We start from the raw sequence: 26579 nt of genomic DNA, 5'->3' as shown, positions 1-26579 counted from the left end.
TTTGAACGATCACAATCATAATAGCTTCAGCCATCAAACTAAGTCAATCAGTGTTTCATCTCAGTTACCAGAAAAGGGCCATTTTCCAATTAAGTTTAAAGATTTGTTGATGCTGTCTGAATTTTATTTCATTTATTTCATTAAAATCCTAGTAATATTTAAGGTCTTTATTTTATACCTATTAAAAAATTTTTTTGGTCTGCATTGTGTTCATTTTGTATTGATCTTGTGAAAGGGGTATTTGGGTTTTCCCACCCCCTCCCTAATATAAATATAGAAAGTCTGTGAGAGCTATGGTTTCAGCTGCTATAAAACCGTATTCCATACATATATTTAAATGTTCCACATGCCACTTCAGTCATATTACAACTTTGTTCTCAGAAAGGATTAACTGCTCTATTGATTAAAGTCTCATTTAGGAAGAAAAAGTGAGCTTTTATATGCATCTCCAAGTTGGATGGTATGGTAACCTGAAAGTATTGACTGGCTGTGTGATATACAGCGGTCACAATTGTCTTTTACTAAGAAGAGCACAGAGTGATGCTGGTTGTCATTCTTACTCTGCTGTGTGGCAGCGCAAATAGTCCCCTTTCTAACCAACCTGGTGGGAAAAGTCAATATCCCATCAGCAGAGGAGGTAAACACATCAGGAGCTGTGTCCTCTCTCATCTTCCCTCCTCTATATTACTACAGTTCTTTAAATCTATTCTCCCCAGTCATCGGATGCACTTCTGTCATTCAAATGCATAGTACTGCTATACTGCAGATATAGCTGTGGTCTGAATTTAATACTGTACTGTAGATCCTCTTTTTTGTTTTATATTTCAGACTAAAACATCCCCTCATTGATTTCACATAGTTCCTTATTTTTCTACCATTAGCACACTTGATTAGATTTCTTTCTTTTTAATTTTGACTCTCGGCAGCAGTAATATTTTAAAATGTTTTTAAGAGGGGGTTACCTTGGACATCTTAGCCAAGTTCCCTGCACAAGACTTTTTCAAACCCCTTCCCTTTTTTTTGGCAGCAGCTCCCCATGTGTGCTAAGATGACCACCCAAAGGTTAGAGCTCTCCAGAGTAATTTTATTATGTTCAAGGGACTGTCACTGCGGGAGGAGGGGACCTGGCAACACAGCCTCTGTGCGTGTAGCACTTTGCACACATTCATATAACTCTGTATACAAGCCGTTGCTTAATTTCCTTCCATTTATATTTTACTTCTGTTTGGATTGCATCGTTGATGTTTAAATATAGTGAACAAAACTGAGCCGCTCCTGTAGCGATAACCAGAAACGCTTTTTAATTGTGTCTCCCAGTGTAAATTTGATGATGATGTGATGATTTGATACAGTGCCTAAGAAGAAAGCACTGTACAAAGATAAAACAGACAAAGCCCTTTCACGGGCTTACAATCTAATTAAGACAGCATAAAAAGGGGGATGGAAGGAAAAAATGAAGGGGATAACTAACAGATCTAATATGAGTAAATGTGTATATTTAGATGCAGTTCACAAAATCCATGCTGTATAAAATATGGCAAAGCCATATGAAACGAATGAAGAGAAAATGTAACTTGATATTGTCAAACAGAATAGAAACACAGAGGTAGAGCGTAGAAAACAGTAGAGGGGAAACCCTGCAATCCAAAGCAGGTTTATTCAGAAATAAGTCTGTACTAAGTTTACATAGGATTGCAGTTGTAGGGTTGTATTCACTGCTAGTCCTCCTCAGAGTAGACCCCTTGAAGTTAATACACATGACTTACTTAGGTTCATTAATTTATATGGGTCTTATTTTGAGCAGACCTGTGTTGGATACAACTCTTAGTCTACAATTGTGTACACGTGTACTTGGACTATGGGACTAAAAATGGTTTGAACAATATCATATTGTTTGCTCAGTAATACATTACAGTGGTACCTCGGGTTACAGATGCTTCAGACTCTGCTAACCCAAAAATAGTACCTTGCTTTAGACTCCGCTAACCCAAAAATAGTACCTTGGGTTAAGAACTTTGCTTGAGGAGGAGCACAGAAATTGTGCTCCGGTGCTGCGGCGGCAGCAGGAGGCCCCATTAGCTAAAGTGGTGCTTCAGGTTAAGAACAGTTTCAGGTTAAGAATGGACCTCCGGAACGAATTTAATGATAGCAGATCTCTTAATGCTTTGGGATAATGGCTTAATGGCAGAATGAGAACATAAGAAGAACCTGCTGCATCAGGCCAATGGCCATTCTCTTTGGTGCTGGTAAACGGGCTAATATCTCCTCATGCAGAGCTGTATGGACACATCAGAGGAACACTAGATTCATATCTAAGTGATAGGTGCAAAGATGTTTACCAACAAAATAGAAGCAGCCAGTTAGCAGGAAATGAGAGTATGCCGTCTGAAGAACAAAACCCTCTTCAGGCCTTATTTTGCAGTGAGAAAGAACTAAGACTGACTACATGGCATTCTCAAGCTCCAGGATTTGGGACTCCCATATCTGCAATGTGCACTGCCCATTTGGTAGAGAATTTTAGATTTTAGACTAGCAGTGGGGTAGAGTCAGGTTCAAATCCCTACTTAGCCATGAAGTTAACAGGGGGGCCCTAGCTCAGTTACTCTTTTTCAAGCTAACCATCCTCACAGGACTGCTAATAAAAAAGGGAAGCAGAAAGCCGTCCACATTACCCTGAGAGCGAGAGTGAAATAAAACATTATAAAGAAATACATGTAAGACAGCTTTTAAGTTTTCAGTAAAACCTTGAATTAAGATTAAGAATTGTCCACCAAAAAGGATTTTAAAATGTTAGAATTTATTTTAAGATTTTCTGACTTCCTTGTATAATATGCATTATTAAAGTTAAAAGCGAAGGGATGCGGGTGGTGTTGTGGGTAAAACCACAGTGCCTAGGACTTGCCGATCACATGGTCAGCGGTTCGAATCCCTGCGGCGGGGTGCGTTCCCGTCGTTCGGTCCCAGCGCCTGCCAACCTAGCAGTTCGAAAGCACCCCCGGGTGCAAGTAGATAAATAGGGATCGCTTACCAGCGGGAAGGTAAACGGAGTTCCGTGTGCTGCGCTGGCTCGCCAGATGCAGCTTGTCACGCTGGCCAGACTTGTTATCCCCTTGGCTTTTTGATTAGGTTGGATCCAAACATGCCCTCCTGAAGACTGCTGTGCTACCTACCACACTGCTCCAGAGGGTGCCTCAACCCATTTTCAGGGTTCACACAGGGCTGCGGGGGAAAAGGGAGAGCTCAGATCGGAGAGCATCTCATTCTATGGCCAGAACTCCACTGATGGAATTCTGGATTCAGTCCTTTATCTGCTGTGCTGCCTGTTTTGCACTTTTAATATTGAAGGATAGTTTACAGAGTAGATTCTACTACTAAGGGCAGAGGGACAATTCGAAGGTAGCCCCACATACGGCCTATTATAATAATCCAGCCTTGTATGACTGTGACCAGGTGCTGCTCCAAGAATGAAGTACAGCCTAAGCTATGCAAAAGCACTCCTGACTCCATGCTGAGATTCTAAGTACAAAGCAAGATCTAAGAGGACTCTCAAACTATGTACCTACACACTTAACATGCATTATCTCGCTAATCCTCTTAACACCCTTTAAAAAGGGCCAGTATTATCGCTCCCATATTGCAGATGGCAAATTTGGCCTCTGACAATAGTGGTTTGGCTAAGACCAACTACTGACTTTAGCAAAGGTGATATTTCAACTGAAGGCTTTCTTGTTCAGTGGTTATATATATATTATTCAATATTATGCTGTGCTAGCTTATCGGTGAGTGATCTATTGATCACGCATCTCAATTTCTTTCCTTCAGTAAAATACAATGTCTAGTCATATGATCCTTTTCCTACTTTTTAAATTGCTTATTTCTCCATTTTACACCTTCAGTAAAACAGCAGAAACATTCAAATTGGAATCAGTTCATCTGTTCAGTAGAACACAAACTAGATGTGTGCTACCGAGCAATTGGTGGTGGTGGTGATGTTGTTTTTCTCTTAAAGGCTCCTATGTCTTGAAACAATTCAGTCCCTTGAAATATCCCAGCACAAAAGTAACCTGCAGTCCTTAGGCTTAAACTCACTATACTCAATATTTGTGCACTTTTTCTGAGTTATTAGTGGGGGAAACATGATGAAATGTTGAAGTTCTTTGGGGAATCTTTGGGGAAATGAGCCTAGCTTAGTGGTAGAACAAACATATATGCCTTTGCATGCAGAAGGTTCCATGTTCAATATCTGGCATCTCCAGTTAAATGGACCAGGTAGCAGGTGATGCGAAATGCTTCTATCTGAGAACCTAGAGAGCTGCTTGCAGAGTGCATTATATTAGCTAGAAGGATAAACAGTGTGACCTGTGTTTCTTCCCTTTGGCATTCTTATTTTTTAACTCGTTTTTTTTAAGATAGGCAGGGAAGCAAACAAGGCTCCCTAGAAATCTAAACAAAACACGGAACATGTTTGCTATTCCACTGCACTTGCACAGTCTTTAAAGTATACACACAACACTTACAGGGGGAGTATCTGCAAGTATTTTTTCAAGTGGTGTAAATACACAAGTACAGTGGTACCTGGGGTTACAGACGCTTCAGGTTACAGATGCTTCAGGTTACAGACTCCGCTAACCCAGAAATAGTACCTCAGGTTAAGAACTTTGCTTCAGGATGAGAACAGAAATCGTGCTCCGGCGGCAGTGGGAGGCCCCATTAGCTAAAGTAGTACCTCAGGTTAAGAACAGTTTCTGGTTAAGAACGTAATTCCGGAACGAATTAAGTTCTTAACCCGAGGTACCACTGTACATTACAAAAAGCATCAAGATAATTTCATATGTTCTGATTCAGGCAGGCCTATCACTTAAAATGGACTTGTAAGATAAATTTAAAAAGTTGAAGTTTGAGATATAGGAAGAATGTGCATCTTATCTTAATAGTTTCTGGGAATACCTTTTTGCAGTAACTTCCACATGCTTTGCAATAGGCGTGTAAAGGCAAATTCCCAGTATCCTGCATTATTGCAAATATTTTCAGTAATCCGATCAATGAAGAGGGTTCAGTACATAGAAAGCAGATTGCCAGGCAACCATGCCATTAAGCAGCATTCTGCTTTTTTTAAAAAATTAAACTCTTTAAAGAGAAGCTACTATCTGTTGGTTCTGGTAAACTGTTCCCTCGTCCTCTTTCTCTTCCCCCTCCCACCCCCATTTATTCAGCATTAATGGACAAACAGTGTTTCCTGACATTTACTGACAGAAGGTGTAGCACCAATTCAGTTGGGGCATGACAGGTGGGTTGACTAATTCCCTGATGAGCTGGATTCAGTCTCTTTGTAAGTAACAAGTCTGACACTCTCCTAAACATGCTGACCAATGTACTTTTTTAAAAAAAGAAAAGAAAAGAAAGGTAAGCATCAGAAGAAGAGGAAGCTCAGTAAAAAAGCATGTTGAATAGAAGTCTGGGAAATTTGGGTTCTGAGAGTCGGTAACCCTGTACCAGAGTGTGTTTTAAAAGGCCAGAGTGTCCTGGGATTAGTGGCTATAAAATGACGAGTTCCTTTTTCTGATCTTTCAATTTGTTATTTCTCTCTCCGAACAGGTTACGTGAATAACAACATGCTGGAAGAAACCAAGGAAAACTACAAAAAACTGAAGAGCACAGTAGACAAATGGTTGTCAGTGAGCAGCTACTCTGAAGTGAACCTCGGCAAACTCTTTCAGACATTCAATATAGTAAAATCTGTGGGAGATCCCAGTATTTAAGCACTGTGTGGGTAGAATGGAACAAAAGGCTTTTGTGGACTCTTTTGTAGGCAAATATCTTCCTTGTTTTCATTTCTAGTTTTCCATCTATAGATGCACACTAGTGTTGTTGTATCTTGTTTAAAAACACACAAGTATACGTCAAATATTGGCTTTATTCGATGGTAAAAAATATTAAAAGGTCATGTTAAAAGTCAGTATATATACTGAACACCTGTACCACTTACTTTTCAATAAATATCTATTTGTTGTATATCTGGACCTAGAAGGGAAGAAAGGGGTGGAGAAATAGCTTCTTTAATTGAATAATTCCCAGTGAGAGTTGCTGGAATGTAAGTGATCCTAGACTTTGCTCCAGGGTAGTTAGTAGAGGTGCTTTCAGGAAAAGAGGTTAGTGGAGGTCTCAGTAGGAGCACTAATGTTTTCTCCTTTCACAATTTATCTACTTCATGATCATATACACAGCAGTTAAAAACAATGCTAAAGCCAAATTCTTCCTATTAATACTTGATTCTAATGTGATCTTTATTTTTGAACCTATATTTGAGGGAATTTTTCCACAAAACAGTATTCATTCAAACAATAAATATTGTGCTGTAAAGACACAGACTAACCACATGGAAATGAATGCTAAAGCACCAATTGACTTTTGTACAGGGCAAAGAGACTGTATGTATGCAGCAGATTCTTCATACCACACACACATATCTAAATGTTACACTTTGGTTCCTTTGGGTTCAACAGAATAAACTTCAGTGCTTGCTGTGGCGAGAAAATGGAAACAAGACATAAAAATGGAACTCACTTCAGCCAACAAATAAAAGTAACTTCTAGACTGTATAAAGTAAATAAAGCCAAGGCAAAGTTTTTAGAGAGATTTAACAATGGTGTCTAATCTGTTTACCGCCAGTAAAATAATGAACAGAAATTTTAACGTCCTTTATTGGTGCATGCTAAAGTATTTCTAAATGTGTGTAAAGTTTTATACTGTTGAAAGGAAAATAATAAAGTTTTCTAATGTAAGAAAATTGCAGTGGTATGCGCCGACAACATATCAGTGAGATATCACAGTGATATCAATTTACACTACACATTTTGTTGCTTCATCTTTAAATTATTTACTTCAGGGGTGGAGGAATACACTTTTGGTGACATTGCTACTACAGCCTTTTTCAATGTGTTTACTTGCTCATTGACAAACAGCAAAATTTTTAGGATACTTCCCCAATGCTCTTCTGAAATAAGGCAATTTAATCCTGAATACCTCCTAGTTAGTAGAATAGTGTAAAACATCTCTCTTCCTTTAAATTGGGGACATAGAATCTGCTTCGTAACTGTGGCCAGCATTCTAGTACAAAGCAACCTAATAAGCACATTGAATGAAATGCAAGCTCTGGGAGTTCCAAACCAGTCTCAACTTGGAGGTGGTGAAATTTGCGGTGAGAGCCAGGAGCACATATCTGCTGGCAGAATGCAAACTTAATATATTGACATAAAAACCTTTGGTCATCATCGACATACAGACACAGTGACACATTTCAGGGATTTAAGAATATCCCTCTCACACTGTTAAATAGCCTGGGACTGATTGTGAAGCAAATTTTAACCTATATCCTCATGTTGAGTGGAGCTGACACAAATAAACAGACTTGGGCAGCCATGTCACATCTAATTCAGCTGTCAATAGTATATATATCTGGTTCATTCAGAAATCAGTTATTGTGTGTTCTTAACTATACCTGCTTCAAGTACCACTTGTGGAAACATGAGCCTGCAGAACTGTCCTGCCTGCAAAGGCTTCTATATTTTGGTAGAGAAGACCCACATGCATAAGAAAGGCATATGCATGTCTGACCTTTCCACTGACATGAATGAAGAAACCCTCTTGCAAATGAGTTCCTATATGCAAAAGAGCCAAATATTCCATTTTTACTCTTACCCCCAACATGCCTATTGGATAGTCATGCTTGGTTACTTCCATTCACATCATACAGGTAGTAGTCCTATTGCAATAACCTAGCCTGTGTGTCATCATTTCTAATGGAGTGAGAAAAAGGCAATGGGTGATGCTCACTTTACATATAGTCAAGAAGACACCCATTAAATCAATGGGCATATAAGTTACGGTAATTAGCTCCACTGAGTTCAATGGGTCTAATGAGAAATGTTGGCTAATGCCATATATATTTAAAAGCATTACACATGTATTGTGTTTTCCAGCAAAATAAATGTACTTGTGAAATATGATATGAAATAGGCATGTCTTAATGATCAAAATGAAAAATAACTTATTTGTATACAGATACACATTTTAGAGCTTTTTCCAGCAAGACTTGTCTTTTCACAAACTTTCCAATTATCACATAGAAAAAAAAGAGGCGAAAGATCATCTTCAAGCATGCTTCTCTCTCTCTAAAAATGTAAATTTGAAAATCTAGTAAGGATACGTATGCCGTAATGGCACTTCGCATTTATCTTCAATTATTAGAGGAAGAATGTTTTGAATAGGTTAAATAAAACCTTGTTTTCCCAACTTAATGTAACATCTAGTGTTTAAGACAGACAAAATCTGAAGAGTCCAGATGTGTGTCCTTGACTAAGCAGCCGCCTTTGAATGTTTCACCTCATTTTAACCCTTGAAAGGCTGGGAAATGGGAAGCCATCTTTTTACAGTATATGTAAGCTGATTTTCATAAATATGTAAAATACATGGTGTAAAATACATGCTACAACTGAATTGAGGTTGCTAAGAAAACAAGCCTGGTTTCCCCAGAGATGTTCTAGACTGAGTTGGCCACACTCCTCATATTTCTGTCCCATATGCTGATAAAAAAAATATTCTAAAGTTTTGTTGAGGGTGAGATTTTTTGATATGTAAGCCCAGAGGCTGGACTTCACAACAAGTGTTTATGTGTTAGTAAAGAAGAAAGGAACCCATCAAATTATTTTGTCCTATGCCAGAATAATATTTTGCTGGGAGGAAAAATGACTTTTCCTATTTCTCAACTTCAGCCCATTTTTCTTCTGGCCTTATTTGCCTCTCTTCTGTCGAGCACCTAAATATTTCTTAATTGAACCGCTCATCCTGCGCCCCTCTTATAGCTGTTTAATAGATTAACTCATCTGTGCCAGCTTCAAATTTCAGATTAAAATTCCTTCATCCCGAAGGCAGCATTATCAGGTTGTTGGAGGCTGTTTTCAAACCTTGGTTTTGAATAGCAGCGGCTCTGCATTAATTTAACCACTAAGCTAATAAGTAGGTTTCGTTTTGTTATGCTAAGCTTTATTGCTTTTCTTTTGATCAGAATGGTGTTGTTGAGCAAAGCAGCAGACAAGGCATTCTTTGATGAGGGAATTAGTGCTCTATTCTTCCTCTATTATTCATAGCACAGTGGAATATGTAAGTACCTGAGGGTGTCAAAGGAGAGCAGGCTCTATTGCAAAGTGTTCGCCTTGTTTCTCTCAATAGCTGACTATGAGATGATAAACTGCTTAATACACTGCACTAATTGGATGAGAGCAAAAAGAGATGGGAATTAAGGCAAGGCAAAAAGAGAAAGTGCTACCAGCCTTCATTCACTCTTTCACCACTTTAACAGCGCCAAAGGAGGCACAAGCTTTCTATAAGCAGACTAGAGGTTTTGTGCAGAGATAAAATGAACCTGTTAGTGGATTCAAGTAATACACTAATTATTGCACAGTATAAATACCACTACTGGTTTTATAACATGAAGGTAAACTTCTTTTGAGACGGTTATAGGATTGCTTGGCAGTAGTATAGATCCTAATAAGGGACCAGAGTAATAACCCCCCTGGATTAACAAAATTGCTGCTTGCAGAAGTATGATTCCGGCTTTTACAAAGATTTCTGCCGAATGAATAAAAATGACTGAGTGACATTTCTTAATGTGTAATGGATTGATAATGATTCCCTTTTCTTTAAAGTAAAATATGCACTTCAAACTCTACTGTTAATCATGTCCAGGGGCAAATGTTCTTTTTCCATAAAAATATTTTTGTACCTATGGTTTTTTTTACACTCCAAAATATATATGTGTATAAGATGCTGTCAGTTAAATGTATGGTTATTTGGAAGAACTGCAGTGGGTTCATAAAAACAAACATGCTGAAGAGCCCACCGTGTGTGAGTGTGAACTAAGGGGAGGAGAATCCGCCTGCCAGGCCTTTGCTATCCTATCTCAGAAGTCTTCCAGAAGAGTCATCTTGTGGAAACATCAGCCCACATTCCTCCTCTGGTGGGTAAACTGGACACTCTTACAGACTAGAGAAGCCTGGGTGCATTGTGATCTAGTAACCTCAACTTTAGATTCCCCCTTGCGCATTAGCACGGTTGTTGGGTTGGGTTGCGCAATGTATGTCTACATAAAGCCAGTTTCATCATACAAAATTTGAGTGAACATCCCATGCACAGAATTTTGCAGGATGCTCTGTAGTTGAATGCAGTCCCACCCCTATTCAGGGACGGATTGTTCTTAGCTAGTCCACCAGATCAACGAATGTGAAACAGTACTGCCACATCCACTCCTCACGGCTGAAGAAAACAATACCGTGATTAGGAGCCACTCCTGCTGTTTGCAGCCCAAGATGCTGCCTCGTGTGAGGGGGGGGGGTGCACCTCCCACAGGATGTTCAAGAAAAAGGGCGCGGGGGTGCAGTTTGAGGTTTCTAGCCAGCCTGGTCCAGCTTCGGCTGTCATTTTGTTATTCTTAAACAGAAGAAGTGAAATGAGGGTTCGGGTTCGAGGGAAGGCTTGGCTGCGGGGGAGCCTCCCTCGCTTCTTTGGCGCCAAAGGCGGCTTCCATTAATGAGCAGATCTTCACAGCTGGATGAAAACGAGAACACCTCAGCCATCCGCCAGGCGAGCTTCTGGTGGTGGGTCCCGTCCTTTTTTTCCCAGGGCAGCCCAGCTTTCAGGGAAGGAAAAGGTCGTAGGTTTCTGGGGCTGCTTTGAGGCCTTGTCAGGCGTGATATCCCCCCACCACCTCTTAAATATATATATTTATATATATAGGGGAACTCGCAGGAAGTCCGGGGCTCCCTTGAAAAGAAAAAGCCCGCGCGAGCGAGCAAGCAAGAGAGAAATCGCCGTCGCCCAAGCGCCCCCGACCCAGCTGGGAAGCCTAAATAGGGGGCCTTTCGCTCGGGGTTTGTTTGCAGCCGCCGAATGACACGGGATTAGGAGGTTTGTAAACCAGGGGCGAGGGGGGCTTTCAATGGCCCGGCGATGTAATCCTCGGAGGTAATTTCACGCGATTTGCTTCTGCTCCATGGCAGGGTCAACTGAGAGGGGACGAGAAAGGGCTCGCCAAAGGAGGGATCAGGCGGCCGGCGGAGAAGAGGGCGCGGGCGCGCAGGAGAGCCCGGCAGCAGCTGCCTCCGCCGCTCAGCGCCAAATCCGAGGCGCAGAGAGAGAGAGAGGAAGGGAAGGAGGGAGGGAGCAGACAGACAGACAGAGAGACTCGTCGGTGCGCACACCAAAGCAGCGACGGGCCCCGGACCTGGCTTTCTTTTTCCAAGCCGGAAGCCAAGGCCTTGGCGAGCCGCCGTTGCCAGGCCTCGTCCCAGTCCCAGTCCCAGCCCGCCTGCAGGAGGGAGGCTTGGACGCCGGGGATCTCGCCCGAGAAGCGATCCGGTGGAAGAGCGCACCATCGCCACCAGCTCCGCCTGGCAAGCCCATCCCCAACCGAGGTGGTCCGATGGTGGTACAGGATACCACCGAGGCTCCCACTCTCTGGTCAAGCACGATCTCCCTCTCTTTCTTTCACCTTCTCTGGCTGGAGCAGCGGAGTTGCAGCACCTTCCCTGTCCCTTCCCCCGCCCGCCCGCTTCTCTGGAAATGGCCATGAGAAGACAGCTGCTCGCCTTGACCCAGTAAAGAGGACGCCACATGCAAAGCCAGTGTGCAACATTCGGGATTCCTGTTGCTTTAGGCAGCGGGAAAGAAAAGAGAGGCGGAGGCGAGTCGCCTGATCTGGTCAGATAAGGAACCAAACCATCTTGGCCATCTAAAGAATGAAACGGCGCAGATGCGCTACCGCTACCCCCTTTTTTGTACAGAGCGATCCTGCGCGCATTTACTCGGAAGTCAGTCCGGTGTTCCATGAGGATTACTTTCAGGGTAGAGGGCACAGCACTGCAGCTTTACAGCACACAATTCTGCCCCCGGAGGTTTGCTCCCAGTCTAAGTGTGCGCAGGATGAGCAGCCTTGCAGTGCCACCCTATGTATGTTTACTCATCAGTCAGTCTCCTCTGTTGTCATTCCTTGGGAAATGGACATAGGCTACAATCCTACACCCGCTTCCTTTGGAGAAAGCCCCAATGAGCTCAGTGGGATTGAATTCCCAGTAGATAAGGAAAAGATTTGTGCTGCCAACCTGTTATCTGCCCACAGCTGTCAGCCTGTGCCCAGGCCAGTTTTCCACATCCTGGTGCTCTCCAGATATTTTGGACTACAGCTCCCATGAGGGCACCAGGTTGGGAAAGGAGGAGTGTCTTTTAACATTAAAACCAATTTGGGTTAGGGGGAAAATAATATTGGCTAGAAAGCTTGTGAAAGTAATAAAATCTTTTCATTTTTTCCGTTTACATATTTTTTTAGGCATCTGTCAGACAAATATCTGTAAAGCTGGAGAGTTCAATCAAGTCCTTGGTACCCTAGCCCTCCCCCACCTTGGTGATGAAGCACAATTTACTTCCAATGACGCTGCATCTCCAGGTATCTTTTCAAATTCTTCATAAATGTATATATATATATTTTATTTTCTATGGGTGACACTTTTCCACTTGGTCGCAAGGGAAAGTGAGAGCAATAACAACATTACACAAAAGCACTGTACCGACGCCCTGTCTCTCTCTCTTTTCGACTCACTTTCCCTTTCTCTCTCTCTCTCTCTGGTTTCAGGAACCTCTACAGTTAATAAGTTAAATAAAGGGTTTGTACATAAATATTTGTCTAGGGACCCTATGATATCTACAACACAGTAAGAATCTACAGAAATGACAAACTTGTACAAACACTACACGGAGTGCAATTGTTATATAACATTTCAAATATACAAAGCTCTGGGTTGCTGTGTTTCTTTTTTCTTTTTTTCTTTTTCTTATTTTTTTTAATAACAATGGTATGTACAGAGCATCACAGTTTAGTGACTTCTTTTTTTAAAACAGTCCATATTCTAGCACTGTTATTTTTCCCTTTGGTTTGCTATAAAACCCTTGGTTGGTGTGATGATAGGAGGACCCCTCCACACACAGACAAAAAAAAAAAGAAAGAAAAAGAAAAAGACCAGACTCTCTCCCCGATCCCACCCCGCTCCCCTTTTGCCTTATTAAGTGCACCGGTTCGTTTTAACACAGCATCGCATCATTGGCTTCCTTTTGGCCTGGCCCAAGCAGCATCCTTGGTTTCGACGTCCTCCCAAAGCTCCTCTTAAGATCGGCCCAGGGTGACATGACTAGATGTGGCGAAGGGAGAGAGAGGGGCGTGGGCTGCGCCGCCACGTCGTACCTGCCCACGCGCCCCGCTCCGAAAGGTCCTCTCTCCTTTCTCCTCCGTGGGATGTACTTGGGTGTTCAAGAAACGGAATGACATTGGGGAAGGGGTGGCGGGTGGTGCGTGGGGTAGTCCCAGCCAAGGAGCTTCTGCTGAATGGCCCGAGGGAAGCATGAAAAGCAGGAGCCTGGCTTGCTCCGAGTACCGAACCGGAGGAGAAGCTCTCCGCCGCGGATCCCCGGTCTCTCTTTGTATGTGTCTGTCTGCTTCTCGCTCTCCCGTTTTGGTCTTGGGTTTCGCTCGTCGCCAGGCGATCTCTGGCCGGCCTCGCCCCGCCCCGCCGGGGCTGCTTAGCACACCTCTTTGCCCGTGCTGTTCCCGGGGAGGATGTTGAGCTGCGTCAACTGCGCCGCGTGCTCCTTGGCCTTCAACCGCAGCGCCGCGATGCTGGAGGCCCGCCGGTCCGCTGCCGCCGTGGCCGGATCCGAGAGGCCGCCCGACTGCACGGCGCTCTCCACGCTCGGGGCCGGCTGGCGCAGCAGGGCGGCCGCGGTGGACGCGCTCGTCAGCGGGGCCATGGTGGAGAAGAGCCTGCAAGCCAAGAGGACACAGGCCGGGCGGTCAGGGCCGAGCTGACAGTGCGGACGAGCGGGTGGCGACCAGGCGAAACCCCCAGAACCCCGTGTCACTAACAAAAGCGCGCCTACATTGCATCATCCGCGTCAGGCTGCTTTTAAAACGGGCCTGCTGGACTCCAGCTCCCATCAGGCCCAGGGAGTGTGGCTCATGGGCGTTGTAGTCCATTCAAGGGCAAACCCACTTTCAAAGGCAAGGAAACAGGCCTCCTGAGGACTCTCAACTTCCGCTTATACAATTTAAGGCGGAGAGAGCCCAACCCGGGGGCCTCTGCATACACTTGAGACTGCAATTCCCACTACTACTTCTGAGCCGTTGCCTGGGGGCTCATGGGCTTTATCGTTGCACAACTTTATGGGGAGCGTCAAGTTGGCTACTCCAGAATTATAGGGCTGCGAGTGAAAGAGTGGCCAATCCCGACCCGGGCAAATGTTCTTTATGTATTTGATCAGTGCATTTATACCGCCCTTCACCCTGTCTGGATCCCGGGGCGGTGTGCAAAACAAGGTCCCGCCTCTGTTCCCTCCCGGGCCTCGATTCGAATGCCGGGTTTTCCAAGCTTAAGGTCTGGCCGGTTCCTACTCGCGGCCCTTCTCGGGGCAGCATAAGCCAGGCGGGGTTGGAAGAGAAACGCCTAGTCAACGAGATTGTCTGTAAAGCGCCTAATCCTCTCCCATTTGCTAGTGACAGGAGCTCGCTGGCAGCAGACGCTTGAGCCTGCGACTTATACTGTGATCAGAGAGAAGAATAATTTTTTAAAAACTATTACTAATAATAAATAGTAGTAACAATCGAGACTTTTAGGTGATGGCTTTTCTCCCCGCTGAAGTTTCCCTCTCCTCTCCTGCCACTTTCATCTCCCCCAAGCTACAGCGGTGGTTCTTTCCGCTGCCTCCGCGGGCTCTTTCCCCTTGTCCTTCACGTTCGCTTCTCGGGCGCCCCTCCCCTTGCCCTTCCGATGTCTATACTTTCCTCGGCCCGCCTTATTAGAGGTCCTGGATGCCCGAAGCGGTGTCTGCCGCTCGGCTCCTTCGCGGGGCGGATGCCCACGCCCAGCAGGGCGCGCCGTCCCTGTGGATTTCCGCACAGTGGAATGCCAATTATTCTCCGGCAACCCTAGCATCCCGGCTCAATGACACAATCTTGGAAATGCCTTCCCCTCTAGTTTTCCTTCCTTACCTCTCCCCGGAGCAGCCGCTCTGAAGAGAGCAACTGACCCCCTTGACTGGCACGTCGAGATATACAGACTCTCCATTAACCAAGGAGGTGATTATTGACATCATCACGGCTAGGAATTGAACTGTGGGCCTGGAAGGCAACAGGGGCTACATACTAAGCCCGGAGCCGCCTAAGCTCCCGGACTGCGGGCTGGCTGGCTGGCGCGGGGAGGGCCTTGGGGAGGATTACTTGGGCGCGGGGAGGGGGGGGGTTCCCCGACTCTCTGCTCCTGAAATTCTTCGCGCAGCTCAGCCCTGAAGTGGGACGGTCTGCATCTTGCTGCTCTCTTATAGGCTACGATTTCCGAGGCTGGTTTTTTTTAATATAAAAAATACAAATAGCAAAAAGGCGAACCCTATATGCACAGTGGCTTGGCTTTCCAGAAGGCAGTTTCTATGGAAGGTGAAACGCTTTCCTAAAAACTTTGCATTTTAGAGCAAGATAGAAGCGCGAGGAGGAAAGTCTCTGCTTTCCTCTTCTGCTCCCTTCACTACTTCCTCGCTCTCTTTTTTCGTCGCCTGCCTATTTTGATCGCACAGCCTATTAGCCAGGCAGTTTAGTAAGCATTTTACAACTCATTTTTCAATCTGATGGGGGGGGGGGCGCAAGAGGAGGTAGCGCAAGGGCTGAGGCTGATGCAGCCAGAGAGAAGCGCTCCAAGTGTAGAATCACGGCGGCAAGTAGGGGGCGTGACAGCCCCGCAGCCTGCCTTGAGGGAAATTGAGTCACTCGGGGGCTCAGGGGAAAGGCAGAAACGCTTTCGTTGTAGCTGGGCGGCTCTCGCGTTCCCCCACCACATAAAACTAAATTTTACTTGGATTTTCCCCAACCCTCCTCCAACACATAATTGTGTTAAGTGGCGTCTCGCCTGCGATGAATCTATCCCTTCTTTGTTCTCATCAGTAAAGACATCACTGCAGTTCTTTTGCCCTTCCATTTTCAACCTCTCTCCGGCTTCCATAAACCCCGACAATGCTTTTTTGTCTCTTTATAATTAGCTATTGACTTCTTTAAATTAATTGTTTGGTTATTGTTTAAAGAAAGGTAGCTGCAGTATCATTTATTTTATTTTATCCTTGACTAACAAGCCTGGTTTTCCGTTCAGGTGTAAACTAGACAGGCTATAACTCTAGTCACTGCTGTGACTTTTCAGTGGATTTAAGTTGTCTTTATTCATTTTTTAAATCCCTTTCTCGATTTCATTTTATGCCTTTCTGTGACTATTTAGTGTGGGATCAAATATCAACAAAGATGAAAGGTAAAATGAATGTGTTAAAACGTAGACCATTTTAAAAGTTAAGATTATTCTAATAAACGGACTGTCATCCTATCCTCTAAATAATACTATGTAGCCAAGTCATCTAGCTAGAAGAAAATCTTACGAGTACCTTCCAGCCAATGTGCTTAAGATCATGGTCTAAATGAAAATGCCAGTGACTGGCCTTTTCCTTTAAAGTTATCTCTATCCAATTAGGGAACAGGAGGATACCATGAGCTTTGCACACATTATTATTATTATTATTATTATTATTATTATTATTATTATTATTATTATTCCCAACTCATACGAATTCCATATTCTAAAGACTGGGGGTCTATACTTGCAACCCAGAAGCAAAGCGACTGAACTATTGCATCCTGCCCACGCATGGACATCTTTAGGTCATTGTTGTCAGCACAAGGGAGGAACCTCTCCAGCGCCACCAAGCCCATAAGTGCGGGAGTTAGGCCCAGAGAACACTGAAAGGAACTTCTGCAGGTCTGAGCGGGAAGCGTCTCAGGTCCCTTGAAGTTTTGAAGCAGAAAAAGTTCCACCACTCCTGCGCAAGGTCTAGAACACGACCAGACAGAGCCTGCTGGATGAGGCCAATGAATGGCCCATGATCTAGTCCTGTGAGAGACAGAGCCACTCTCCCTTCCCGTGCCTTCAGAAGCACCGCTGCACCTTCACGCGCGGGGCCCTCAGCGCACAACCCGCGCCCAAATCTTTATAATACCAGGCAGGCCAAGATTTGCCTTCGCCATTCCCACCCTCAGGATTCCCTTGAGGCCCCGCCCACTTCGACTCGGAAGCGTGCCTTACGCATGCGTACTCGGGAGGAAGCCCCGCCGCGGCACGTGCGCGCGTCGGTAACGGTCTGCTCGTTGACAGCATGGGGGGGGGGGGAAGAGAGGTTTAGGCCGCGCCTGCTTCAAGTTTACCTGCCGAAGGCGGGGCTGATGAAGGCCGGGTGTCGGAACACGGCCGCTCCCAGGAAAGTGCTGAGGCCTAGCGGGGTCCCGCCGGGGGGCAGAGCTGCCGAGCCGGGAGGAGGAGGCGGCAGGCTGGGGAAGGCGGCGGCGGCTGCAGCGGCTGCGGCGGCGGCCGTCCAGGCGGAGTCGAGAGCTGGGTGGTGAGGAGGGAAAGGACTAGCATCAAGGTAGGGACTGAGCGGGTGAGACGCCGACAGGGGCCCAGGGAAAGGCAGGCCGGGCGGGTGGCTCTGGGCGCCGGCCTTTTCCCTCTTCCGCCATTTGGCTCTCCGGTTCTGGAACCAGACCTGGAAGCCAAAACATAAAACAAGGGGGTGGGGAGGGGGGTTAAGGCGGTTAGTCAAGCGCGGCCCTCGCGGCTCCTCGGCAGCCCAGAGACTCGACGACGACGCCTCCTCTCCCTCCTCCTCAGGGAAGGCCCAGCGCTCGCTTCGGCGACAAGGCCGTGGGGGGACCCGGGCCTGAGCGCAGCGCACATCTTCGGGCTTCCGTGGCGGTTCTGGAGCAGGCATCGTCTGAAACTACCCAGCGCTCCTGCCCAGGGAGAGGCCCATAGAGGAAAGGGAAGCAAGGGGAAAGGGAAGCAAGGGCCTCTGGCTTGGCAAAAGAGCGCCCACCTCTCTGCGCCCAGACCCCATTTTGCCTTCCCTCCATGTCCTTCGCGCCTGGGCGGGGATGTCGAAGCAAAGGGTTTGGGCAGAGGGGTGGGAAGTTTCACTGCTGAGCATGCGGACCCAAAATGGGACAGAACTACGTGACAGTGACATCACAAATCAGTTTTCTCCCCGTCTTCCTTAGTGTCTCCCTCACGACAGTAATTTAGATGGCAAGCTCCTCGCTGGCAGAGACCTGCCTCTCCCCCCCCCCCGCGTCCCTGGGAATCTGTAAAAGCGCCATGCAAATAGATGGTGCCCTATTGGAAATAAAGACAATAATTAAACGCATCTCGTTTCGCTCATATCTGGTGGTGACCTTAAAGTGGATCCAGCTCTTGGCCTGGCCAAGGCAGGCTTAATATAGATCTATTTATTCTTAACGGGAGTGATCGATCAGCTTGAGCAGGCTCTGACTAGGCTGGGCTTCCTGGGCTACAGGTAGAAACATACGCAACAGCTCCTTCTTAAGCGGTTGCCTTTCTGTAAGACGCACCTTCATAATACATAATACAACCAATGCGACTGCATTCAAGCAACCTCGCCTAATGTTCTCCTATTTTCTTCAAAAGTTTCCACGTATACAGCCTTTTCAGCGGGTTCTCCCCCCCTACACACCCCGCCTTTTCTCAACTCCACTGTTTGACAGACAGTTGAATGTTTTCGCCAGCCACACACGCTAAACATCATGTTTTCTTTTATGACAATTTTAAACCCATGCCTTCTTAGCGGCACTTAAAAGGCTCTAACGCTAATTTCCCAGTCCGTGGAAATTATTTTTCATTATTATTATTGTGGTTATTACGCCATCTCCGCAGCCACCCACACTCAGAGCCGCCACCAGAGCCGTTCTCGGGGAGAACGCTCACATTTTGCAAAGAGCTCTGGTCTTTTCAGCGGGGAGAGATAAAAAGCAAAAGGGGCAGCAATAAACAAGCTTTCCTCCCCTTTCCTAGTTATTAATAAAAACAGGGAGGGGTTCTCTATATATTCATATCAGCCATCGACATCTTTCTCCAGTTTTAGAGCCAAAGCACTGAAATACTACCCAAAATATATCCCTCTCCAAATTTGGAAACGGAATAAAAACGGGAGGGCTACTTTCTAAAATCTAAACAGATTGACAATGCAATCCCATAGGTGTATGCTCAGAAGTAAATCTCACCGAGTTCAATGGGATTTACTCCCAGGTGAGGGTATATAATAGGATTGCAGCCTCGGCTTCCAATGGAGGCAATTATTTGCAAAAAGCTTGGGGAAAATGAGAAAGAGAGCCACATATTCGGGGGGAGGGGGGCAGGGAAACCGGGACCATATTCTCGTTTGTGTTGCTCCTCTCGCCTCTAGGAAGGTCCCCGCGCAGCCAGCCTAGGAGCTGCGGCTCAAGGCAACGGCAAACGTGGCGTCTCGGCGCGTCTTTTCCGTTTCCAACTCAATTAGCAACTTGGCCCCACTGCAAATTCCCCCTCTCTTATTGAATTAATAAGTTTGAGTACACCCAAAGGTAAACCGAGGGGCTCTAATAATTCATATTCCCCTTAATTACATCTTCTCCACTGAATAGGGAGGGAAGGGAGGGCGAGAAAGAAAAGGGGGGTTGTCTCTGTCTCTCTCTTAGTTATTTAACTTTCCCACGACTCATTCCCCTGAGCTGAAAATCCTGATTTGCTGTCACATCTCTGTTTGACAATGGAGAAATGTGTCAACAGAAAGGAGGGGACCGGGCTCTTCATTAGCCCCTCTAATGCGAGAAGCTGTTGTGTATTAAATGAGCCATATGGAATTTATGATGCTTTCGCCGCGCCTGACTTTCAGTGTAAAGTGATTTGCGCGGAGGCAAAAGGCCGCCGCCATCTGTCGGGGGGTTGGCCGAAGAGGGGCGAGTGGAGCGCCTGGCTCTCCGCGCTGCGTAGCCTCCGGGCTCGGGGTGGGGGAGCAAACACCTTCTAATAGCATTGCACCGTCGAGCCAAAAACAAAATCGAGGAAATCAAATAGCATTAGCTGACTCTCTTCGGGCCAAGCGGAGAGGAAACCAAACAGCCCCTCCCTGTTTGCTCGAGCGCCAAAGTGCCCTTTGATGGAGGCCCGATGGGCCATTTGAGAGCGCAGGCAAATACCTGCTTCGCGCTGCGTTGGGCTGACAACCACAGCTAGTTCTTTCATCGGGGTGGGGGTGGGAAGGGGGCAGAAGGAAAGCTGCTGGGGGCTTGCCCCCCCCCCGCACAGAGCCGGAACGAAATTAACTGGTTTCAACGAGGGAAAGGGCAGACTGGCACCCATCACCCAGCGTTTGGTCTTAATTTGGGGGTGCGGGGGGAGGAGAGAAGGAGCGAGGCCTGTTTGGGTTCAAGGGTCTTAAACAATATTTCCTCTTCCCCCCCCACCTGCGGGGACCCCAAGCCCGCCGAGAGAGCGCTCCCAGTCCCCATCGCAGCTGCCCCTGGACTCACCTGCACTCTGGCTTCGGTCAGATCCAGGCGCATCGCCAGCTCCTCCCTGGGAGGGAAACAAGCACAAGAAGAGACACGCTCAGGTGAGGCCCTGTGAAGCGGGGTAACGGGAGAGAAAGGGTCCCGCGTCTCACCGTCTTGGTGAAGGCTACTACTACTACTCCTTCCTTCTTTGCCCATATAGGGGAGAGCCATCCACATGCAAAGTCCCAAACAAGGCCAGTTTCCTGCCCTTCGCTCCAGTTCCTACTGGCACTGACGCTGGATCGCCCCGGAATGCCCCCGATACCCCCACTCCCCGCAAAAAATTAATATCCCAAACCAGGAAGCGTTTCACTCTCCACATCCTGAGAAGGCTAGCTTGAAATGCACAAAGCAGACTAGGGAAAAAAAACCTCCCAAGTTTCTTGTTTTGATCTGCGTGTCCCTGTCCCTCCCCCCCCCCCAAAAAAACCTCCCCCCCCCCCCCCGTTGTTGTTACGAAGGCGAAAATGTTTGGAGGAAGTGAAAAGAGGAAAACTTGCGAGCGGGGGCTTTGACAGTCTGCTGGGAAGGGCCGCGACCCGGGCCAAGGCCCGCAGCCCCGCGCGCCGGAGCAAGGCTCCCCCCTCCAAACGCCGCGCCGCGGCACAGAGGAGATCCTTTGAGCTGCAACGCGAGCCCTTCATTGCGATTATTATTGTAACAATTAAGGCAAATCGGAAACCATTACTATGTTAGAAAACTGCTTATAATCTGTTTACCTCGAATATGAGAGCTCCCGGGATAATTGGCTCTCCCTCCGTTAGGAAGAAAAGCGCCGCGCTGGCCAGAGAGGAAGCCTGGCCGGGCTGGAGCGGAAGAGCCAGCTCGCCCTTGCCCAGCTCCTCCAGACTGCCAACTTTTTCTTTAAAAAAAAAAAAAAAAAAAAAAGATCTCCAGCCCGAGGGTCTGGCTCCTCACAGAGATGGCCGCACCAAAGCCTCTCTGCCCCATGGGAGGAGCGGCCTGGCTAAACCTCTCCAGCCTAAGCCGGCACATTCCACTTCAAAGACCTTTCCGGGCGAAATCGGAGCATACGCCGGTCGGGCTTCCAGAGGAAGGGCGCTCCCTAGGCAAGCCGTTGCCTTGAGTGGCTGCGAGGCAAAGCAAGGCAGCAGCTTTCGCTCAAGCCGGCAGTTCCGTTTCCTAAGCAAGAGGATCCCGGTGATTTCCTGCGCCACGCCAACGAAGCTGCGTCTTATGCCCGCTGGCTCCGAAGGAGATTCCAGCAAATGTGCCAAGAAATAAACGCTGCTTCCCATCCCATTTATACGGAAATACTCTTCCCCACCCCCCATATTAGAGGTGAGGCGAGCCTTGGCTAACGACTTTAAGAGTGCAATAAACTGAGTTACGTGGGTCTCCTCGGAAGTAAATCCCACCGACTTCAGTGGGCTACTCTGTTAAAATGGGGACCGGATTGCAGCCCCAAGAAGGGGTAAAATATGGAAGGGAATTAGGGTCGCTCTTAATAAGAAGCCAAAACGAATCTCTGTATTCTGAGGATCAGTAATTCCTTTCCTCTTGGTAAACAGCAAAACCTTTGCTACAAATATTGCTGAAAGCGACCCTTCTCGGATCTGGATGCGGTAAAAGGAATTCCTCGCAGAGGCGGCTTTGCAGCTCAAAACGAAATTCGCCTACTTATTGAGAGCGTAACCCCGTTAATAGCGTTATGCTCTCCTCTCCTTTTCTCCGGATTGCAAATGGGAGCATGTTAGGAGTACGGGGGAATCCAAAGAAAGGAAAGGATCTGTTACCGAGTGATTTAAAAATTAAAAACCCACCAAACCACTTAGGCACAGACTTGCAAACAAAATGGGCATCTGCATTATTGTCATTTTCACTGCAATTAAGTTTGTCTCCCAAGCAGATTCTAGTTAACGGGAGGCAGGGACTTCCCCCTTGAAAGCGCAAATGCAACTTGAGACCGCTTTAATTCGGATCAAGCCTGATACACGTCTGATACAGCGCTTCAGGGGAAGACGAACAGCCCGGTTCCTTTCAAACTAAGCGTGCCCGCTTAGGCTTCTGCTTCAAACCCCTGTAAGGAGCAGACCTCAAGGCAAGGCAGTGGATCAGAATGACTTTCTCCCTCCGGACTCCCTCCCCCCTTTTAAAAAAAATCTTTTTCTTTTTTCTTTCTGGACAGTGCCCAGAAACGTCCTGAACCGGCGGGCGGACACTTGGGGCGCTTGGGGCTCCTGCCAAAGCTTTCCAAGCAAGCTGCCATTCTCGTCCCATATTTTTAGCCCTCTCAAGCGGAATACTTTGATCTTTTCAAAACTATATCTATCTATATATACGCACGGGGCTTCCCTGCGGCAGGGCAGCGCTCCAGCTTCCACCGAGAGCGCTGAAACTGATACCCGACAGACTAGCCGGAGGATCAAGGCAAAAATAGACCCCGGAGAGGGTTTGACAAAGACGCGGCCAAAACCCACCTCTAACCTGTCCTTGGCCGGCGAACTCGGGCTGAGCCACACAAGCCCCTCTCTCCTCCTATCCTAAGGATGGGGTGTCTGGACTTCTGAGGAGAGGGAACCTCAAAAAAAGAATGACTTTTTCTCCTGGACGCGGAGTGGATTGAATAAAGCCCTGGGACACAAGGGGGGGGGGAGAAGGGAGTTTCCCACCATATCCCACCCCGTCAGTTCCACAGCTTCCCAAGTTATCCCCAGGCGCGCGCACTTTTTCTTCTTGTCGGGTACATTTATCTCCAAGTCCCAAGGCTTCCGATTTTGCCCGCAGGCACCCCTCCGTCGATTTCAATCTTAAGAGCTTATACTCCTTGTCTCCTTCCAGCCCCGTCTAACTTGAGCGAAGTCCAGCCCCGTCGAACTTGAGGCACCAGCGGACCTCGCTTTGGGCCCTGGGGACAGGCGGAACCCCCAAGTTGGGCAGCTGCCCCCCTCCCCTCCCCAAGCGCCTCGCCACCTACCTGGTGAAGACGTCCGGGTAGTGCGTCTTCTGGAAGGCCCTCTCGAGCTCCTCCAGCTGGTAGCTGGTGAAGGTGGTGCGGTAGCGGCGCTGCTTCCTCTTGAGCAGCCCCTCCTCGGAGTCGCTGCCGGCCGACAGGCACACGCTGTCCTCGCCGTCCTTGCCCTCCACCAGCTCGTCGACGGGCAGCAGCAGCTCCTCCTTGGGAGAGCAGCCGTCGGCGCCCTCCGTCCCCGGCGCCGCGCCAGGTCCCCCGACGACGCCGACGGGGCCCCCAGCGGCCCGCCGGGCCTCCTTGGCCTCGGCCAGCAGCTCCTCGTCGTCCTCCAGCTCCTCGTCCAGCTCCTCGGCCTCTTCCTCGTCGTCGTCGTCGTCATCCTCGTCGTCCTCGTCGTCCAGCAACTCGTCGTCTCGGCCGGGCCTGCCGTCGAGGCCGCCGCCTCCTCCTCCTCCTCCTCCTCCGCTGGACAGCTCGTCGAGGGCGGCAGCGGCCCGCGGGAAGGGCGCGTTTTCCCGGTACGACTTGCTGCGGCTGATGCTGACCTGCGGCGCCTGGCTGATCTTGAGCGAGTCCCAGGACGAGGCGCCCGCCTCTACCCGCTCGGCCCTTGCCAGCAGCCGGCCCCCGCCGGGCCCGTAGAGGCGGCGCAGCTTGGGCGGCAGGTGCAACTCGGCAGCCTCGAAGCTCGCCGGGCTGCCCTTGGCCGGTCCTGCCGGGGAGACGAAGACAGACAGACACGCACCCATCACCGACCCGGCCGGGCACGTTTCGCTGCCGCCCAGCCGGGGGGACCCTCCGTCTGCATCTAGAAACGGGCCCAGGGACTCGGAGCAAAGGGCAGACCGTGCGTGGGGGCCCCCGGTGTAAATACAACCCCCCCCCCATTTTGCCCAGATGCTTTCAACTTTCTAGGCGGGCAGCTGCAATTATTTTTGCCAAACCAGGCCGGATCTCTCCACGTCTCCCTTTCCCGTCCCGAGACCAAAATCCTTCACAGGAAGCTCTATCAAAACCCACCCCTGTAGGAACTATACGGAGAGATAAATTTGAGGATTGTGTCTGGACGAAAGCAAAAGCTAGCTGTTCTCTGCATTAGTTTTTATTCCAACCACTTGACTTATTAAACATTACTATTCTTTTAAGTGCATTCATTAAAAGTCCCCTTCCTCCAGCCGACAATCTGACACCTGTCGGCTTCGTCAAAAGCATTTCCAGCGGCTCTGCCGGCACCCGAAGATCCCCATGAATTGGAAGGCCGGAGAGAAAGAGGCTTAAAATATTTTAAAACTCTGTATATGCGTGTTGGGGGGGGATTTCTTTTTCTCTGTCCCCTCCAAACACATTCTATCCGGAGCCCCACTTCTTTACAACCGGGAGCCCCGCCAAAGGACGCCCTATCTATTCGCCCTCCCAAGCAGGCCTGGCAGCGGAAAGGCGCCGCCGAAGCAGCAACGGAAAATACGCGCCAGGGACCTGCTGACTTGCCGCCGTTACTTGTCTTCTTTCACCCCACCTTCTCCCAAAAAGAAGAGGAGACCCCCATTTGGGGCACCACCTCCCCTTCTCCCCAAGCAAGCTAAAGGCGACCCCGGGCGTGTCTGGGATGCAGCTGGTGGTGGGAGGCAAGGCAAAACAGAGACCCCAAGAGTGGCGGGGAAGCGGAGTTTCTCCCAGTCCGTTTCTGCCCCCTAACCTTCCTGATCGCCTGGGCGGTGGGTCGCTTGCATCTCAGACCCACGCGCCCATCCACGCCACTTGCAAGGGGGTCTCCGCGCTCTAGGCCGGCTCTCCGGGCGCAGGATTTCCGCGGAGCTCGCTGGAGCTGCCCGGAGAAGCGAAGTTGCCTGCCAGGCCCGCTCGCTCTTTCCTCTGCCCCCCTGGGCTGGGCTTACCTTGGCCGGCCTTGTCCTGCTCGATCCTGCCGGCCAGCGGAGCGAGGCTGGGCGCCGCTCCCAGCAGCCGCATCTTGCACGGGCTCCTCCGGCCCAGGATGCTGTCGATGCAGTAGGACGAGAGCAAAGTTGGCGATTTACTTTTGCATTCGGGCCTGTCGGAGCAGCTCTCCTCTTGGTATTGGTTGCTCATGGCTTGGGCTTGCTGGCCCCTCCCGCGCCTGGCCGGGCTCCGGGTGGCGGCGCGTGTGGGCTCCGGGCTCCGGGCTGGGCTGGCACCCCTCCCCCCACCAGGCAACGGCAGCAGCGCCGGCAAAGTCGCCCCTCTTCCTGCCCAGGACACTGGGAACAAGTGTAGCGCCTGAGCCGCAATAGCTTGGCTCTTGATTCCCTCTCCTCCACGTGCTGGGAGCCGCGCTCTGATTGGCTCTCTCCAGAGGCTGGGCAGCCTTCGGCTCCCAGCCAAGGGGAAAACGCGGTCCGGAATCGGGAGAGGGGAGGGGGCAGGGAACGGGAACGGGTTGCTTGACAAAAAGTTGGCAGGCTAACTTTCCCTGCCCAGACCTCGTCCTTGCTGGGGCTGAAGGACAGGAAGAGATCTGGCGAAGGTCATCTCGTTCAACTCCTCTTCCTTGGAAAAGTTTCCTGCCAATTTGACACTTCCAGGGACGATGAGCCCAAATAATCCAGACTATATAGTCTTAACTATATTATATAGAGAACGGAGTCTTAACTATGTCATATATTCGTCCCGATCTTCCCAAATAACTTATTGTTCCATTCAAGAAACAGCCCTCCTCTCCTAATTTTGTTTTTGTTTTAAAAGTGGATTGTTGGGCATTATTAAATTAGTGAGGGATTAACTGGATTAATTATTACTGCATTCCGTTAGTGCTGATCTCCATCAGGCAGCTCTATAATTTTTGATACAAGTGCTGCCTAAATAGAGCACAGAGCACTTCTGTCCTGAACTACTTGGAAGTAAATCCCACTATGTTCAATAAACCTTACAGTGTGTGTTTAGGATTGCAACATTAATGTAGAACGTGTGTGGGAGTATCTGTACATCGAGTGTGTACACACACACGCATTCATTCATGTATAAAAATACAGATCTCTCTCTGTAGCTAGAGAAAAATATCAAAAACACATGAGACTGTTTATCAGAAAAAGTTCGTTCACTAACAAATTGGTGCAGATTAATTTGCAATGGTGGCCAGTGTGGAAACACATTTTGTGT

The 26579-nt window shown here is 48.2% G+C and overlaps 2 protein-coding genes and 1 long non-coding RNA gene across 6 annotated transcripts in view; 2 read left to right on the top strand and 1 right to left on the bottom strand.

The window, feature by feature from the left end:
- Positions 1–6787, top strand: part of POLA1 (DNA polymerase alpha 1, catalytic subunit) — a 178593-nt gene extending 171806 nt beyond the window's left edge. For 2 of the 4 annotated variants that reach the window (XM_077927407.1, XM_028727457.2), the window contains one exon: positions 5596–6787. In XM_077927407.1, coding sequence (XP_077783533.1) covers positions 5596–5759 — 164 coding nt within the window. In that variant the 3' untranslated portion in view covers positions 5760–6787. The remainder of the gene's footprint in view (positions 1–5595) is intronic. The other 2 variants (XM_077927408.1, XM_028727458.2) reach the window with 1 other exon arrangement.
- Positions 6788–13491: 6704 nt separating this feature from the next.
- ARX (aristaless related homeobox) lies at positions 13492–25766 on the bottom strand. The gene is made up of 5 exons (XM_028727456.2): positions 25340–25766; positions 23448–24156; positions 20486–20531; positions 17330–17667; positions 13492–13864 (listed from the first exon to the last, which is right to left on the bottom strand). The coding sequence occupies exons 1-5, from the start codon at positions 25530–25532 to the stop codon at positions 13624–13626; spliced, it is 1527 nt and encodes a 508-aa protein (XP_028583289.2). The 5' UTR covers positions 25533–25766; the 3' UTR covers positions 13492–13623.
- LOC114596203 (uncharacterized) overlaps positions 17441–26579 on the top strand; it is a 516878-nt gene continuing 507739 nt past the window's right edge. The window contains exon 1 of the long non-coding RNA XR_013392622.1: positions 17441–17547. This is a non-coding gene — a long non-coding RNA (uncharacterized LOC114596203). The remainder of the gene's footprint in view (positions 17548–26579) is intronic.

The sequence above is a fragment of the Podarcis muralis genome, chromosome 4 (assembly GCF_964188315.1).
Source record: "Podarcis muralis chromosome 4, rPodMur119.hap1.1, whole genome shotgun sequence".
NCBI classification, from domain to species: domain Eukaryota; kingdom Metazoa; phylum Chordata; class Lepidosauria; order Squamata; family Lacertidae; genus Podarcis; species Podarcis muralis.
The sequence above is the reverse complement of the archived record's forward strand: the minus strand, read 5'-3'. Positions and strand labels throughout refer to the sequence as shown.

Coding starts and splice junctions, on each gene's coding strand:
- ARX (XM_028727456.2), bottom strand. CDS start 25,532: ATGAGCAACCAATACCAAGAGGAGAGCTGCTCCGACAGGCCCGAATGC. Junction 24,157..25,339: donor GCAGGACAAGGCCGGCCAAG/GTAAGCCCAGCC, acceptor TCTCCCCGGCAG/GACCGGCCAAGGGCAGCCCG. Junction 13,865..17,329: donor ATCAGCCCCGCCTTCGGCAG/GTAAACTTGAAG, acceptor CTTGGCTTGCAG/GCTCTTCTCCACCATGGCCC.